General features: G+C 45.5%; 1 protein-coding gene across 3 annotated transcripts in view; it reads left to right on the top strand.

The window, feature by feature from the left end:
- Window positions 1-17,861, top strand: part of Dnajc13 (DnaJ heat shock protein family (Hsp40) member C13) — a 109,544-nt gene extending 91,683 nt beyond the window's left edge. The window contains exons 46-57 of one of the 3 annotated variants that reach the window (XR_015626809.1): window positions 95-194; window positions 2,336-2,410; window positions 2,782-2,894; window positions 3,845-4,014; window positions 4,132-4,174; window positions 4,638-4,811; window positions 6,717-6,896; window positions 7,139-7,279; window positions 8,704-8,847; window positions 12,520-12,619; window positions 16,028-16,136; window positions 17,006-17,859. Coding sequence is in view for 2 of the 3 variants with exons in the window: in NM_001108776.3 (NP_001102246.2) it covers window positions 95-194; window positions 2,336-2,410; window positions 2,782-2,894; window positions 3,845-4,014; window positions 4,132-4,174; window positions 4,638-4,811; window positions 6,717-6,896; window positions 7,139-7,279; window positions 8,704-8,847; window positions 12,520-12,619; window positions 17,006-17,112 (1,347 nt within the window). In the remaining variant the exon portion in view is untranslated. Of the gene's footprint in view, window positions 1-94; window positions 195-2,335; window positions 2,411-2,781; window positions 2,895-3,844; window positions 4,015-4,131; window positions 4,175-4,637; window positions 4,812-6,716; window positions 6,897-7,138; window positions 7,280-8,703; window positions 8,848-12,519; window positions 12,620-16,027; window positions 16,137-17,005 lie in introns of all 3 variants that reach the window. The other 2 variants (NM_001108776.3, XM_087562865.1) reach the window with 2 other exon arrangements.
- Window positions 17,862-18,412: the final 551 nt, after the last annotated feature.

The raw sequence follows: 18,412 nt of genomic DNA, 5'->3' as shown, positions 1-18,412 counted from the left end.
AGTGCTTTGTCTTCCAAAATGTCACTTTTATAAAACCACCACTTCATTTAATTTAGGATCACAATTATTTAATGTCCTGTTAATTAACTTTCAGGTTGTGAATATAGTGACATCCAACCAAGACTGTGTCAACAACATTGCAGAGTCCCTGGTTTTGTCCAATTTGTTGGCTCTTCTACATTCGTTGCCATCAAGTGAGTATGTGCACCGATGGGCGTGGTCAAGTGAGCATGTGCACAGGTGGGTGTGGTCAAGTATGTGCACAGATGGGCGTGGTCAAGTGAGTATGTACACAGATGGGCGTGGGAACCACAGCCTGACAGCTCCTGGGGATAGCAATTTACAGTTGACACAAAGCAAGTGTCATCCATGTGGAGTTCTGGAATATTTGAAGTAGTATTCATGATACTAGATTTGTCTTTCTAGTTATGTTTTGTATAAGTGAATGAAATTATGTTGTTTCCCATATAAAAGTAGAATCTGGGGAGTTAAAGAAGTCTGAAACCTCAGGAAAATAACCTGGAGTGTCAGTTTCTTGAGCAGAGTCTAGGTATGAGTAGCTGAACATGTGCCAGTGTTCGTGCAGTATTTTAATTAGAAGACTTTGGATACTAGAAAGCATGCTGAAGATTTCTTTGCACTTAGTCCTATGCCCGTTACCGTTTATTTAACACCCATAGAGGCACACCAAGGAGATTGTAGGATGTGGCAGCCTGCTCTCCTGAGTACAGCTTGTGCTGATGCAGGCTCCTTGGGAGCAGTACAGTTGCCCACCACCATCGTTGGTCATGGTGCCATTTCTAGCCCTAAGGACGCTTTGTGGGAGGTTATTGACATTTCAACCATTTGCAGTACAGCTCAAGTGAACAAAACAAATACTGTGATAGTTCATTAGTCACCTTTGCTGACTTCTGGATGGTGTGTGCACCTTAATCCTACCTCTCTTCAGTCTGAGAGCTGGGCCTTCCTGAATCTTCTTGTACTGTTTGTTGTTTCTTCATGGTCAGTTAGTTGAATGGAGTTGTATTTTTCTTAAATACTGTTTTCTTTTGAATAAGTAGAAAACTTAGAATAGCTTTAATATGGTAGCACTCAGGAGGCAAAAACAAATGGATCTCTGAGTTCTAAGCAAGCCAGGGTGACACTGTGAGATCCTGTCTCAAAAATAAAGAAAAAAAAAACAATAAAATAGCAACTTTAAAAACCATTTGCAGATTTTTATTGTCATACATGCACATTTAGGTGGTTTTTCCTTTCTTTTTCAAGCTTTGTAAAACGTAATGCAAAGCCAAGCTGGTAGGTAAGGTAAAACACCATAGTTTAAAGTGTCAATTTAGAAGCTAGAGAGATGGCTCAGCATTTTAGAGCACTGGTTGCTCTTGCGAAGGACCTAGGTTCAGTTCCCAGCATTTCTGTGGCAGCTCACAATTCACAACTCCAGTTCCATGGCATCTGACACCTCTTTTGACCTCTGAGCAACAGGCACAAATGTGGTGCACAGATATCCATGCAGACAAAATGTTAACACACATAAATAATTTCTAAAAAGACAAAATATAAATTTATTACTGCTCCATTTATATAGCATAGCCTGTACTTTATTTTTACAAGTAAAATATCTGATATTTAGATATTTCAGCCTGTTCTCACTTTCTTTTTTTTTCCTTCAGAGCTGAGGACAGGCCTTACGCTTGCTAGGCAAGTGCTTTCTCTACCACTGAGCTAAACCCCCAGCCCCTGTTCTCCCTTCTAAGGAGCATTATTAGTACTTGGATCTCAGCCAGTGCTCGTCAGCCCCTCCTTGATGTCAGCTCTTCATTCCTTGGCCTCTTGTCTGTCATCCCCACTTCACTCTGAGCAGACGGTGCATCAGTGCTGGAGGGGGAGCAGGCTGTGTCCAGAAGGACACTTGTGTCCTCAGAGTACGGCTCTTAGTTCAGGCGTTTCTTTCCCCTAAGACGCTAACAACAGGTAGAAATCTTAGGTGTCTAGTAGGATGTCCTCTGGATGTCAGGAGGTAGTGACTGGGGCAATGCAGGAAACAGGGAGGCAGGAAGACAGTGTAGCATAGTGGACATGGGTGTGGACTTGAGAGGGAAGCAGACATAGGTGAAAAGACCAGCCAGACCACCAGTTCGCTATGAGACCCTGGGCTGGGTGGACTGGGCCTCAGTTTGATCACACAGCACAGCCATAGTGCACTTGTCTTGCTGGTTAACATAAAGGTGAAGTGTAATGCTGTGACACAGTGGTACAGGCTGAGTCTGCACACATGGGTGCTCTGAAAATGCGAGCCGACGGTTAATGCATCCCTGACACGTCCTTTGCTCTGCAGGCCGTCAGCTTGTTCTGGAGACTCTGTATGCTTTGGCATCAAATACAAAGATAATCAAAGAAGCCATGGCAAAAGGTAAGGTACACCGTTCTTCTCATCTGTCCAGCTCAGTGTGCTAAGTTCACCTTGAACTGCTCTGCAGTCTGGTAAAGTGGAATGCATAAAAGCATTGTTAGAGCTCTAAACATTTAAACAGCTGGCCAGTCATCGTGGTGGCCCCGTTCCCAGCTACACAGGCTGAAGCAGGAGGCTTGTTTGAGCCAAAGACTGGGTCAGACTGGGCAAAATAGTGAGACCTCATTGAAAGGCAGACAAGAGATCAAAAGTATAAGATGTAATGAGTTGAAATTATATGGAAAATGAATAGAGGCTGTACTGATGAGAAAGTCACTCTGCATTTGAGAGTTGATTCTTTCTTTCTTTTTTTCTTTCTCTTTCTTTCATAGGAGCTTTGATTTATTTACTGGATATGTTCTGCAATTCAACACACCCACAAGTTCGATCCCAGACAGCAGAACTTTTTGCCAAAATGACAGCAGACAAACTAATAGGTCCAAAGGTGAGCACAGAATATCAATACTCTGGTAATTTTGTCATGACATTTGATTTCTTGTCTGTCGGGGATGACAAGGACAGGAAATGCTTTTCTATGGAAGCTGAGCTTGCTGCTCTGTTTTCTGTGCTAAAACTCAGAAGGCTCAAGAGAGTATGGAGCAGGGTGATAGCTGCTTACTACCCTCTCCGAGAGAAGAATTGGGCTGCGCTGGGGAAGTGGCTCAGTGGGTAAGATTGCCTGCTGTGAAAGCCAAAAGAATTTGAATTCCCAGCACCTTGATAAAAAGATGTGCAGGCCCTGTATACCTGTAAATCCAGCTTGGAGGAGCTGGGGAGGAGATCTCAACAACAGATGGTTTATAGGCCAAGCCACTATCCTGCTCTGGGCAGCTTACGAGCATTAGGGTACAGTTTGCTGTGTATAAGTCTTCGGTCCAGCGTGTGCAACAGGTTAGGGGTCAAGTTAAATTTTCTGCACGGGAAAGTCTCTCTAACTTCACACCACTGCTCACAGGTGAACCAGTGGGCCATTCAGTCATGCTAAACTGATGGTCGTGTTGCACATACATAAACCTGTACAGAGAGTGTTCTGGAAACCTCACACTGAGCTTCTGAATTTTTTTCTTGGGTGGATATGTTGGTTGGTCAGTCAGTCAGTCTCAGCCTCGTGTGTGCTGGGATGACAGGCATAAGATCCAATGCCCCACTGAAGTGTTTTCAGGTTCCTCAACTGCAGGGAACAGAGAAGTAACTAGCTGGATGGAGAAGTATGGCAGCTCATCTTGTTAAGGCTACCTTGGCGTTGACCAAGATTTATCTTTCCTCCCTCTTTTGCTGTTAACGCATCTAACCTGTGACATAGATTGCTCTGTTAATCTGTCTTAGAAAACTTGGAATAAGTCAGATATTGAGTTGTTTCCGGTAGGCCTTAAACCTCTGAACTTCCTCCCCTAGGTTCGAATTACATTAATGAAATTTCTGCCCAGTGTGTTCATGGATGCCATGAGAGACAACCCTGAAGCCGCTGTCCATATATTTGAGGGGACTCATGAAAATCCAGAGCTGATCTGGAATGACAGCTCCAGAGATAAGGTTTCTACAACTGTGAGGGAGATGATGCTAGAGTAAGTAAAGAGGGGCTCCCTGGGGTGGGCGTGGACCTGCCCTGCCTGTGCCCCTGCAGCATGTTCTGAAGGTTAGTTTGACTGAAGTTTGCTGTTCCTACCCTCTTTTCCCCCAAGGCACTTTAAAAACCAACGGGACAACCCTGACATGAACTGGAAGGTAAGCCACACTTTAATCTTACAGTTTTTGTTGTTTTGTTTGTTGTTTTAAATTCCTGTTGAGTCAGTTTGTCACCCTGTAGCTATCAGTTACTCTGTTCTTAAGACACATGGGTGTGCCCATTGGAAAGCCAGGCTTCAAACACACGTAAAAGTAGTAATGCTTAACATTTGGACTGAATGACTAAAGGCGTCGTTGTAGGCTACATTTAAAGGAATTATTATAATTATATATTATTAAAAGTATTATAGTTATATATTAAAATTATAATTATATATTACATATTATAATTATTATTAAAATATTATAATTTTATTGTGTCTAAAACACAATACTAATGATTATTTTTTGTTCTGGTTTATTGTATGAAGATTTCATTAGTGGTCTTACATTTCTCATTTCACAGACAAGTGATAGGTAATTTAAGATGGCTTACTAGTGATTCTTTCTCCTCTCTTTCAAGTTGCCTGAAGATTTTGCTGTGGTGTTTGGAGAAGCCGAGGGTGAACTTGCTGTTGGAGGAGTTTTCTTGAGAATCTTCATTGCACAGCCAGCTTGGGTGCTGAGAAAACCCAGAGAGTTTCTTATTGCACTGTTAGAAAAATTAACTGAGCTCCTAGAGAAGAACAATCCACATGTAAGCTTCATCAACGAAGAGTTGCTAAATATTCTAGTTACGTTTCCCTCAAAACCTCATCCTCACTGACAGGGAGCATCGGCTCCTCTGAGATCACAGCTCCGGGGCCAGGGGTCTGCAGTGGTAGAGTATTTACCTCGCAGATGCATGCTCTGCGGATGGCGGTGTCCAGCACTGCATGGAAGCCAGACTCACGAGAGCAGCTGCATTTGAATCCGGATGCACATGTTGAGGAGGGGTGGGGGGGATGTTCAGTAGTGAAAGCCTTTAGTAAAATGGTTGTTTATGGAACAAAGTTAGAGCTGCATATATTGAGAAATGCCATTTCTCACAGTGGTCGACACTCTAAAAGGTTTCCTACCCATACAGAGCTGAAGAGAAACATTAAATGTTAGGTTTTCCTCTGAAGCTTTTGTGCCTGGCAGACATAACCCTTACCACAGAACCTGTCAGCAGGATGTCACAGGACCTGGGTGAATGGGTTGTGCCTGCCTGTCCTCACCACTGCCAGGGAAGCAGAAATGATGGCTTGGTCTTTGCTTGGTGTCCAGGTCAGCCTTGCAGATCGGTTAAATACATATGCTAACCAACACAGATTAAAGAGTGCAGAGACCAGGCATTGGTGCATTGAGCAGGCTAACCATAGAGCAGGCTCTTTAGTTAGATGGTTCTGGACCACCCAGACTACCAGGATTAGCTCTGTGGTTTCTTGAATCTGCCTTAGCTGCCATGTGCAGTTTGACCTACCCATGAGGCTGGGGTTGTAATGAGTTCATGTGCATGGATTACCTGACTTAGTGCCTGCCACATATCAGTCCTTGGAAATTGTAACTATCATTAGCTTAGTTCTTCTTCTCTTGCAGAGGGTCTAGTGAGCTTATTCCTCTCTGGCCTCTGCAGGAACTGCACACATGACACATGTATACAAACATACATGCAGGCAAAACACTCATGCACACAAATCATCCTAAAAATAGAATTAGCATGTCAAATATTTACCGGTGTTCCCCTCCAGAGCTGTGTTTCTCTGATGCTAACAGTTTTGCTGTCACATGGTTCCCTGGAGCATAAAATTCTCAGCACTAAGTATGTAGCTTGGTTATAAAACACTTAGTATTCGGAAGGGCTGTGCGCAGTCCCCAGTCTCAAAGTGACAGAGGGGAGAGTGGAGACCTCAAAAGCTAAAGTAAGGGACACCCATAAGGAATGTCCTCATGTGTCACCTCTCCTTCTAGACCATATTCTGATTTCTGTGTTCCTTTCAGAGGGAGGGTGTGTGTGTGTGTGTGTGTGTGTGTGTGTGTGTTCTATAATCAGAAGATCTACTATAATGGTAGCTAGATCTCTTAAATATAGGTCAAACATTTTTATTCAGAAAATAGAAATTCTCGGCTGCTCTAAAATCAAATCACAATGAATGATCCCCGCAGCCAGGTAGTGATGTCTATGTAAATATTCTAAGATCTGAAACAGTTCTGGATTGAAGCATTTCACTTAAGGGTTTGTTGGCACGTGATAGGAATTTCTGTAGAACTCGGAAACACCAGCTACTTGTGCACCCTCTTGAATTCTTGCTGCTGTGTCATAGTAGCATGTGTGTAACCCGGTCTTAAGTCCTCACATAGCCATTTAGGAGTGATGGTTTACCTCTGCATAAGAACACAGTGTACCTGCCCAGTGAGGGCGCCTGAGAATGCAATGGCACATTCTTAGGGCCTTAGATTTTTGCCCTTCGATCAAAGAGAACAAAGTTTGCTGCTCTCTTAAGATGTGTAAGTTGGATTTCAGGTGTCAACGATTGGAATTTTTGAGTCCCTGGCTTTGTACAAATGTGTTAAGGCAGTTTAAGAATTGTTTCAGTGCTTCATGGTTTACTGGTTCTCTTGTTTTGTTTGTTCTTCCCAGGGAGAGACTCTGGAAACACTGACCATGGCCACAGTTTGTCTCTTCAGTGCACAGCCTCAGTTGGCAGATCAAGTCCCGCCGTTGGGTCATCTTCCTAAAGTTATCCAGGCGATGAATCACAGAAACAACGCTATTCCTAAGAGTGCGATTCGGGTTATTCACGTCCTGTCTGACAATGAGGTATTGATGAGCCGCTCAGGAGCCTCCACAGTTGATGTACTCTCTTTGATGGCACTTTAGAGTCTAGAGCCCATTCTACCCACTCAGGTTTTCTGTCAGTTTCAGTGAGATGATTAGTAGGAATGGAGCTCCGCTCCCTCACAAACAGCACAGTGGGTTTTAAACAGCATTTGTTCTGGAGATCGTAGCTTGCTCTGTGTAATAGTCTGCTCTACAAGTCTCCTTGTCTTCCGGGCCCTTAGCTGTGTGTTCGAGCCATGGCATCTTTGGAGACCATTGGCCCGCTGATGAATGGCATGAGAAAGCGAGCAGATACTGTTGGCTTGGCCTGTGAAGCAATTAATCGGATGTTCCAGAAGGAGCAGAGTGAGTTAGTAGCACAGGTGAGTGACTGAACAGTTTCAGGGGGGCAGGCGTGCTGTGCGGGAGGCCTCAGGGCGTTGTGGGTGCTGATTTATATTTCGTACACACAGAAAAAGGCTCACCAACTTCCTTTCTCTTTTCTTTTTGCACTCACTCTTAGCTTCTCTGTAAAAATACTCCGTTCTCTTTGAGTTCTGTTCATTCACTCTAGTTTCTTTAGACTCGTGTTGAGCGTATAAAGGCTCCTCACTTAGTAGAAACCAGACTTAGTGGGTATCAGTGTACGAAGGGAAAGAATAATGTAAAGTCAGGCAAAAGCAAGCTTTCTTACTCCGGGGCAGATACCACATAGCCTCACCTGTGTGGCCATCATGCTCCTGGAAGCAGAGAATGTGGACATGAGGCCAAGCTGGGAGATGGGACAGTGTTGGTCAGAGGTAGAAAGCTGCAGTTTGTGGTCTGTTGCGCTATGGCAACAGGAGAAGATGGTGTGCCACATATTGCCAGACCACTAAGGGTGCATGCACCGTCACTTCACTTTTCCCACTAAAAACAGGAAAGAAATAAAAACTTCTCCAGTCACCTTTCATCTTCTACCTTTGACAGCATATGGCAAAGTATCATCTGCTGACCTTAAACCGAGACAAACCCCACATCTGTGCATAGGGCTCAGCTTACCCGCCAGCCCTCCACCTCTGTAAACAGGCAAAGGTACTAAACGGCATGGATCTGAGGTGACTGGTATGAGCTAGTCTGCCGCAGAGGCTCTGCTCGTCTGAAGTGGAGCCAGCGTCAGGCCCATCTCTGTGCACACCACAGTAGTTATATGACACCGTGTTGTTATTTAGCTCCTAGCAGGCTGATAACTCCGTGATGATGCAGAGAGTGTCATAAGAGGATCCAAGGGTCTTAGAGTTCTTCAGAGGCTGCTGCCTGTTATGCAGTGACACCTTAGTGTAGACAGCCCTACTGCTGTGGCTTAAAGCCTGGCTTCTGCCCCTCCGGGTTCCACGTTTAGATTTTGTTATGCCTAGCTCTGGTGTACACTTGTTTTCCCTATGTGCACTGAATATTTTATCTGAAATAACAATTGTGCTTCATTCAGTACTGGGAAGATTGTATAATTGGTGCATAGCATTAGAGCAGTTGGTATAACTGAATAAAAATCACTTTATGTAAGAATGTCGGGGTTGGGGATTTAGCTCAGTGGTAGAGCGCTTGCTAGGGCCCTGAGTTCGGTCCCCAGCTCCAAAAAAAAGAAAAGAAAAAAAAAAAAAAGAATGTCATTTCTATTTAATACTGAAATTAAAAAATCTGCATCTGCATTGAAATGCTAAGAACAGGCTGTCTGCTGTGGCTACGACCCTCATGGTGAGGTTACACCTTTGGTCGCTGACCTGCGTTTTCTTCACAGTGTTCATATAAATGCTGACTATCATTCCAGGCTCTGAAAGCAGAGTTGGTCCCATACCTCTTAAAGCTGCTTGAAGGCATAGGCCTCGAAAGCCTCGACAGTCCTGCTGCCACCAAGGCCCAGATTGTTAAAGCTCTTAAGGCAATGACTCGAAGTCTGCAGTATGGAGAACAGGTGAGTCTGCACAGAAGCCGCTGTGCTCCTGACTAGGAAGTGTGGTCAAAGGCAGGAGCCTGGCCTTTGGTGAGCTGAGAACCTTCCTAAGTCACCTACAGGGGTGGCCAGGTTAGTCTTGCATAACTGTTCCCAGCTACAGTCCCTAAAAGACTTGCGGGGCCTTTTCCCTGCAATAGTCGCAGTGTGTTCTTCGCTTCAGGAAGAAAACAAGTAGAGGCCTTAGTGTGGAAGAATTTGGAACAGTATAGAATCAGGTGCCATTTCAAAGATCTGAACATCATTTTAAATGTTTTTATTAGTGCCCGTAAAGTGCTGGTTTCTTTTCCTTCACAGAACCGCTCTGTGTTAATATGTCCCAGCTACACATATGGCAATTTCAGGCCTCTGAAGGGTTCACTTTTCATCTTCACTTTTATTTCATTTTAACAAGGGGGTTGTGTGTGCTTGCACAGGTACATACATGCCAAAGCTTACCTGTGGAGGTCAGAGGACAGTTTGCAGAGTCTGTTCTCTCCTTACACTATGAATCCTAAAGATTGAGCTCAGCTTGTCAGGCTTATGTAGCAGAAGGCGCCTGGACCCCTGAGCATCTCAGCCCCTCCTACTGTTGCATCTGAAGGAAGACTTCATTCTCTTCACTGACGTGATGTCCCTGTGGTGTGTCAGTTTCCTTTCCTGTTGCTTTGACAAACTACTCTGGCAATTTTACGGGAGAAAGGCTTACTCTGGCTCACAATTTGGGGTCCACTGTGGCTGAGGATTAGGGTGTCAGGAGCTTGAAGCGACTGGGCACATTGTAGACACAGTCAGAAACAGAGCAATCGGTCTCTGCTGCGCTAGGCAACTTTTTCCTACTTCAGTCTAAGATGCCACCAGGGAGTAGTGCACTCTCAGTCAGAGCGAGCAGCCTTCCACGTCAGTCAGAGCGAGCAGCCTCCCACGTCAGTCAAGCCGTTGCAGGCAGTTTTCCACAGGCATGTCCAGGAGTACATTGAAGTTGACAATTAACATGACCATGACAAGTCACCCCTTGTCACCTTGCTGCAAATACATCATTTTTAAGCCATAGTCTTCCACTCTCCACAGAGACTTAGGACCACCGTATTACATGAAATACACAAAGTCTGACTTCTTAAAGTCCCCACAGTTATCAACAGTTTCAACACCTTGTGTCTAAAGTGCCTTATCTGTGTGTTTCTGTAAAGGTAAAGCCAAGTTACATGCATGTAATGACACTAAGGAGGGCACTCAGGCTTAGCAAGGAGTGATCAAACCAGAGCCAGATCGAACTCCAGGTAGTGAACGAGAAAGCCCAGCTCTATTGCACCCTCAGAGGCTTGTAATAAGATGTGTTGGCCTCCAAAGAGCGTTTGTTGCTTCACTTTAACCTTTCCCACAGATCCAGGACTCACTGCATCTGAGGCTGTGCCCTCACAGCCACATGGCGTGGCTTCCCAGGGACGCTGTGTGGACACTGACCTAAGAAACTTATCTGGCCATAGGTGCTCTAATGACCTCCTTAAATCTTGTTCCTTTCATGTCTTCAAATCAGTCCTACATGGATGATGTCACCAGGTTCTGCCACCAGCTCAGGAGGGTCCCTCCCCAAAGAGCGTAACTGCGTTGCTTCTGTGCATTGACTCTGAGGAAACATTTGCAGGGGTTGTTCTTGAACAGGAAGCCCATTCAGTGTAGGTTCTCGTTCCTTAAATGAGTCTGGAGCATCATAAAACAGATCTCTGAGGGGCGGGGCTTTGCCCAGGGACATGCTTTCTGTTGTCCCGGTGCAGCATGGGAAACTTGTTTTCAATGATACTAACCTCTTTAGCATCACCTGAATGTTCTCTTTGGGAATTTGCTCTGCTGTATGAATTAGTCTGTTATCTTTAATTTAGATTTCACCCAAGCTCTGGGGACAGGGGCAGAATGATTGGGCCAGACTCAGCCAACACGTCACACAAGTACCCCCAGCCCAGCTCCTAACAAAGTCCTTGTTCTCCACAGAAAGTTCATGGCTGGGCTCCGACTGTTCTTGTCTCTCCACATTCCTGTCTTCTGTGTCCCACCAGAGTATCCCACTGTGCTCTCTTTTCTGGACTCAAGGTTTTCTAATCCACACTTCCAAACTCTTCAGATTTCCTCCTTCAAGCCATTTCCAAAGGCCCGAGGCCCACATGTTCAGAACAGAGTTTCCTACTTTAATTAAAGCAGTTGAGTCAGTCCCCTGGTCATACCCAGGTTATTCTGGAGCAGTTCTCAACCTGGGGTCACAACCATCAGAAACACATATTTCCCGTGGTCCGAGCAACCCCCAACCATCAATGTATTTTCATTGCTACTTTATAATTTTGATACTGAGCAGTGTCTCGAGTTCCTAAATCCACTGGAAATAGTGTTTTCCTGTGGTTACGCCCCACAGGGTGAGAACCACTGGTCTAGATTGTTTTACGTTGATAGTGTTAGCCATCACGCATAACAGGAAGTCAGCTGTAGAGAACAGCTAAGTTCCCACCTCAGCAGCACTGTGAGCACACCACCCTGCCTCGCCCCCAAGCACATGCATTACCGTGACAGGAACTCGGTCTGTCTGTTGTACGTGTTTCCTTTTAACAGTGGAGTTAGTCCATGTTGTGGAATGTTAGTTTCTTTATGTTTTTCATTGTATATACGCTTGCCACAGTTTCTTTGCCGTTCATCCGGGTGAAGGTTGGAAATGTTCACTTTGTGTTTATTTTACTAAACCTTCCCTTACTGAAATTAGGCTTCTGTGTCTCTGAAAAAGACATTTTTTTATGACTCTGGCTTTCTCTCAGTATTGAAATCACTTAAAATGACACGAAGGAAGACAGGGGGCAGATGTTGCTCAGTCCTTAACTGATACGTCTCCAGGGGCTCTAAACAGCAAGTGGAGCTCCCTGTGTCCCACCTGTCTTCCCTTGACCTGTATTGGCATGTCTAGGAATGAAGTTCTTCTAGGGGCCCGGACACCCACCCTCCACTTCGAAGGTGAACAAAAGGACACCAGCTCTAAAGCCAGAACTCTTTCCTCCCTTCTCAGATCCCCATGCGCTATTTATTGCTTCCTGCCCAAGCTGGACTGCTGCCTGCCATGGTGCCGAGGCATGAAGAGCTGTCCTTCAGTCACACACCTGACTGAGCTTTCCTTGGGACTGACTGAGAGACTCTTGATTGTAATACTTAAACCCTCTTCAGTTGTTTTCTATACACTTTTACTTTCCATCTCAGTCTTGTGTACACACACACACACACACACACACACACACACACACACACACACACACACACATTCTGTCGTGTAGTTCATAGAATGCCCATTTTATATATGGTATTCTGATGTTTTGTTTATTCTCTTATTTTCTGTGTGTTGTTCATAATCTCAAAAGACACAGCCCGCCCTTTGAAAGACTGATTCAAGGTCATAACTCCAATTTTCAGCATCTCCTCCCCAGCCCGTCCTAGGTCTGGCTCAGTGGGATATGCCCTGCACAGAGCCTGAGAGAGAGTCAGTGTGTGATGGACACCAGGTCCGCTGCCCTTCTGGCTTTAGACGTTAATGTTTCCTGCTTGGTTCCGTCTTTTCTGAACCTAGAAATTAGGGACTGGTTATCCTAGTAATCATGCTAAGTAGAAGTTGTTTTCCTTCTCCAGGTGAATGAAATCCTCTCTCGATCTTCAGTCTGGAGTGCCTTCAAAGACCAGAAACATGATTTGTTCATTTCTGACTCACAAACAGCAGGATACCTCACAGGTAAGTCAGACCTCAGGACACCTCACGAAGCCGTGGGCCACTTCCAGACTTACACTAGCATTCCTGCCATCACCTAAGCATCCGGCTGCCATGAGTGAGGGTGCTGTGAGCACGTCATAAGCCCAGTGGAGTGTGGTGTGGTGTTTGTTAGCTTGGTCCGGTGAGGTAGAAACACTGTAGGTTAGGTGTGCAGTGTGCCTGTGCTTAAGTGTTTAATTTGAATGCTTGAAAAGAATGTGTCCGAAACCTGATTATCCAAACAGAGAGGTTTCAAATAATTGTGTATAGAATTTTTTCTTAAATGTTTTCATTGCAGTTTTGCTAAGTGTCTTTCCCATGGGGAAAGTATGTCAGTGCTGTTACAAATTGACTGCCGAGGGCTCGGAAGACGCTACATGATGCTCAGGAAATGTGCTCATTTGACACACAGGCTGCCTGGTCATGTAAAGCCATCCTTTTCATCACTGGCTTTGGCCTGAAAAGAGACAGTGTTGAGTTGCTAAACTAAAGGCAAAGCATGCCTTGGTCTCTTACCAGCATCTTCAGCGGGAATCGAGCCTAGTGGTAGGAAGGCGGTAGCTCTCCTGAAATGGTAGCATACAAGGAGGTAGCAGCTGATGCAGAGAGAGAAAGAGAAAAATGTTAACAGCCAGTTTTCCCCACACAGCCCCACTGTTTTAGTAATCCTGATGGTTCTCACAGAAGTCTGTAAAAATCATAAAGATTTGGTTCTCAGATTTTCAAATCCAGCAGATTTGGAAAATGGTTCACCTCTTTCAATTTCCCACATAGCCGGGACATCCCTGTTTCCCCTTCTTGTGACCACTTTAATATCAGTCACTCCTCATGACTAAATCCATAAACATCTGAACTGTGCCGTTGGTCCTATGGGTTGTTTTCTATGGAGAGATACCGAGTGTTGGTCTCCCCAAGCCTTCCTCCCTCAGGTAAAGCTGTGTGTCTGCTAAGAGTGCATTCGCACGCGCAGAAGGCCTCCTCAGAGTGTTTCTAAACAGTGGCAGCTCTCAGTGGCAGTATGGATGGAATAGCTGGGGAGATAGGGCCTAGATTTCCTCGCCAAGAATGCAATTGTTGCCGCAGTGGTGCTGTAAAGACTGGGGGCTGCTCTTCAGGAGCCTCACATGATGCTTCTTGTTCTCTGTCTACCCAGCCTTCATCACATTCACGTAAAAGATGTCCCTGATGCCACTTCTGTAGCCGGGGTTGTGGCTAGAGCAGATGGGATTTCTCTTCAGACCTGGGCCTGCTATGGTCCTGGAGTTGGGAGTGGGGTGCAAGAAGAGAAGTGTGTCCTGTCTGTGCCTTTTCTTTTACCCACGTCCCTGGATGAGTGAGGCCTCCAGGAAGCAGCAGTGATGTGCTTGCTGTAGGATCTGTAAGTGACACGGCTGGGCAGGCACAGCCAGGGGCAGTGGTATAACCCCAACCCTCAGCCCCAGAAAGGGCTGGAACTTGTGTGTTGTGCTGAAGCCTGTAAGCAAGTTCACACTGGACAGGCTGGGCTGTGAGCCGTGCTTGCCTTAGATCTGCTTCATGCCTGGCACCTCACCCACCAGACTGGAACGTTTTCCTTTGAGATGTTAGTTACTTAAAGTTTTCCCACAAATTCTACTCTACTCCTTTGAAAGGATTACCTACCCGTGCTTCAAGGGTTCAGCCTCTGAGTTACCCTGAAATTGAGGGATGCTACCTCACCATTGAGCTGCCAATGCCTTTTGATGTATGCTGTGTTTAATCAGAATTTAATTAAAACCCAATCTTTGCCAGGTGGTAGTGGCTTGTTCCTTTAATTCCAGCACTTAGGAAGCAAAGGCAGGTGAATCTCTGAGTTTCAGGCCAGCCTGCTCTACAGAGTGAGTTCCAGGATGGCTAGGGCTACCCATCCTGTCTCAAAATGTGATGGTGGTGGTGGTGGTGGTGATGATGATGATGGTGATGGTGATGATGATGATGATGATGATGGTGAGAGGGTTAGTGATGAAGAAGAAATAATAACGACCAATCTGGCCAAGTGGCTTCCCTCAGCCATGTCTGCCTTATCCTCTAATACCTAACACTTGGACAGTGTTCTCATGAGCCCTGGAACTTCCACTCTTTTCCCACTTATCCCTGGAAAACACAACTGCTGTGTCAGCTTCTGAGATTCAAGATGTTCTTTTCAGCCCAAGGAAGCCATTAGGAGCCAGAGGCACAAAGCAGAGAGCATCTCAGACTTGCTGGGACTCAAGTGATGGGAGTAGGATTAGATGGCTGGCTCCTTTGTACTCTCATCACTTACAGCTTTGATTACTGTCTAGGAGTTCCGATTTTTTTTTTTTTTTAGTTTAGAATGGCCTTCATGTCTCTGTTGTTTTGCCTGTGCAAGATAGTTAAGTTTAGGAAGCATTTGTATGCAACTGTGAAGTTTTTGTTTGTATGACTATGGTGCTCAACAAGTATCTCTGTGTATCAGTACCCCATCACCCTTGTGAGTTTGCCCAAGACTCCCCAGTGACTTCATTGTTGCCTAATTTAATATGTAGCATTCGGGGTTTGGTGCCATAACCTCCTACTTTGATAAGAATCAAATTGAGCCCATGTCTTGGTTTCTCTTTCCTATGGCATGAAAAATACCCTGACAAAGGCAACTTAAGGGGAGAGGGTTTATATTAGCTATCGAAGGCACAGTTGATTATGGTGGGGAAGTCAAGGCAGCGGGAGCCTGAAGTAGCTGGTCACATTACATTCCCAGTCAACAGAAGGAGATGAATGTGTGTGTGCTAGTGCCCAGCTCCTTTTCTCCATTTTATATCCTCTCAGATGCCCTGCTGAGGGAATGGTGCCACCCACCGGGACAGGTCTTCCACCTCAATTAACATAATTGAGACAGTCCCCCACAGGCATGCCCACAGGTTCATCTGTGAGGGGACAATTCTGACCATCAGAGCCCACAGTCTGATTGCTTAGAGACCACACCACTCCCTAGTGTTTGTGGGTTTGCTCATCTGGGCATGTTGAGAGCAGTGTGGTGCTTTGGCTCTGAGCTGCACTGATGGATCAGTTTGTTTGGTGGTCTTCTTCCTGAGCAGTCTGTGGGAGACCTGGTTTGCTGAAGGTGATAGTTGATAGTGTAGGCTCCCAACACCTAAAAGTACATGACTCCAAGGACCCAGGCACTCTGGTTAACTTCAGCTCATTCAGGCAGTCACCTGTGACCTCGCCAGCATTTGCACAGTGTGTGACAGCCATTTCCCATTCAGTCAGGTGCTCAGAATCTGAGAAATGAGACGGAAGTGAATTGTGGCCTCTGTCCTACATCAGTCCTGTTGCCTTACCTGCATCCAATGCTCTGCTGTGTGCATGTCCTCACAACTCCCTTGCTGCTTACATTTCTTTTCTCCCCACCAGGTGTCTCTCCTTCCCTTCTAACTGGCAGCAGCCCCCTTCACCTCAGGAGTGGGCTTTAGAACTGCTCTGCCAGGCAGCTTGCTAACTTCTGTGTAGCTCTCTGAAGCAGGTAGAGAAACCTTTTGCTCAATGCATGCTGCTCGCACCACCTTTCCTGTCCTAACCCTCCAGTGTACACATTTGCCATGTTTCCTCTGACTCAGCTAAGCACTGCCCCTGTGCAGCGCTAAACCAGTTTCTCTCACAAGCGCTTGTTCCACTGTGTGGTGCTTCTGAGATGTAAGCAAATGTCTGTGGTACTCAAGGTCAGCTCCAGAGGCCAAAGCCCTAGGACCGCTGACACTTTTCCAAGTGCCACCTTTTCATGCGCTAGAGACGTTCAGTGACAGAACACATGGAGACTGCAACTAAAATGCTAATGTCTCCTGTGGAACATTCTTTTGACCTACGAGAAGAATGTCCAGACCCTTCCTCTTCAGAGAGAATTTACGTAGTGAGCTGTGTTCACTGGGTGTCGCTTATTAAAGTAGCCTTTTTTTGCACCAAGTGAAAACTGGTTACCTAGAGTGTCCTACTCAGAAGCTGCTTAGAGAATCCTGTCGTGAATCACTTTGAGATGGGCTGAGCGGGGGTGGGGAGGCGTCTCCGTCTGTTTGTTCCCGTGTTTTCCATGTAGCATAGCTCTTTAAGTACCCTGGATTTCTGTTGTTGTTTTGTCTTTTGCTTTGTAAAATTGAACTTCCCAGGGAAAAGAGGGAAAATTCCCTGTTTCTACACTGGTATTACTGCATGAATTTTGAAATTATTTCTAACTGTCATATAATAAAGGCCAGCCATGAACACAGGTTCTGTATCGCTGCCTGTTGGCAGCTGCACGTGTAGGTGATGGTTAGAGCTTCCCCTGGCCTGGACTGGGCACTGGAGCCCGTGTCCACCTGACCGATGTGGAAAATGCCTGCTTTCCTTCCTCTCTTGCAGGCCCTGGAGTTGCTGGCTACCTTACTGCAGGTGCGTCCTCATCAGCCATGTCTAACTTGCCACCTCCTGTAGACCATGAGGCAGGAGACCTTGGCTATCAGACGTGAAACACTCAGAGACAGTCCATGCTGAAGGCCAGTACTGCGCCCACATTCCTCCAACCAACATGTCGAAACAGACTCCGCCTTTCTCCTGGTTTCAAGACAGTGTTCTTCCTTTTTCTATACATAGATTTTTATTTAGGAGAAGAGTCCATGATTCTGACGTGTCTCGTTCTGAGAAAGCACTCTGTGGGTCAGCCACCTGGGTACACAAGAATTTCTTCTTCTTGATGTATGTAAGCACATTTTGTTCCTTTATATCTGTTTACAAGACTGTGAATCAAAAAGACAAAACTTTCTTCCTAGTTTTTATAATGTTTTTTTTTTTTTTTTTAATTACTGTGACTGTGGGATTAAGCTGCAGTCTACAAACATTGGGCTAAATCTTATCCCCAGAAAAGGGCACCTTCCTCTCCTGCACCAGGTCTCCATGGCCGTCTTCCTCTCATCGTCAGACATTAGATTTCTGTCCCTCCACCTGTGACCAGACCCTCAGTCATTAACTCTACGAGAGCTCGGTGCACATCGGTGCGTATGGCAGACTTCACCAAGCTGAACGACAGGGAGCTTGTGCAAAAAATTAAAACTAAAAATGGATGTCAAGATGTTATGTAAGAGATTAGTGTAATTGTGAAATGTTCTATACATTATCAAATATATAAAGCTTTCTATATTGAATGTACATTATACAGATCATTCATATGTGTACATAAAATTTTAAAAAATAAAGGGAATTGACTGCTTTGTTAATGAGATATGTGTGGTCTGTAATTTTAGCCTCTGGAGATTTCTTCCATGTTCACTTTTGGGGGGGTGGAACAGCAGAAGACAGGCTCACACTCGCATGCTGCACCCACCTCTTCATTCCTAAGCAGAAACAGCAGCTCAGTTACTGTTTCTGTCGTGTTAGGAGTGGGCCAGACTGCTAACCGCTGCAGGGGTGTGGTGGTCTAATGTTTCAGGAGAGGTAAGGAGCCAGAGAATATTTCAGATAACATCCTGGTGCAAAGGTCTTCCAGTTAGACCACAGACTACAGGAAATGTAAACATGGAAAGTCATGCAAACATTTGTCCACATCCTTGTTTTGGTTTGGTTTGAGACAAGGTCACCTCATTGTGACTCAGGCTGCCCTCAGGCTTGTGATCCCATGTGTGCATGGGAACTGTCCAAGATGTAAAGTGAAACAGTAGCAGGTAGCAGGAAGGTAAATACAGGAGAGTTGGCATGGTTAGTGGACAGAGACCTCGAGAGAGAACCCTGCCTGAAAGTCAGAAGGGGCCACTTGGACTCTACAGAGTGGCAGAC

This window comes from Rattus norvegicus, chromosome 8 (genome assembly GCF_021556685.1).
Source record: "Rattus norvegicus strain SHRSP/BbbUtx chromosome 8, alternate assembly SHRSP_T2T, whole genome shotgun sequence".
In the NCBI taxonomy this organism is placed as follows: Eukaryota; Metazoa; Chordata; class Mammalia; order Rodentia; family Muridae; genus Rattus; species Rattus norvegicus.
The sequence above is the reverse complement of the archived record's forward strand: the minus strand, read 5'-3'. Positions and strand labels throughout refer to the sequence as shown.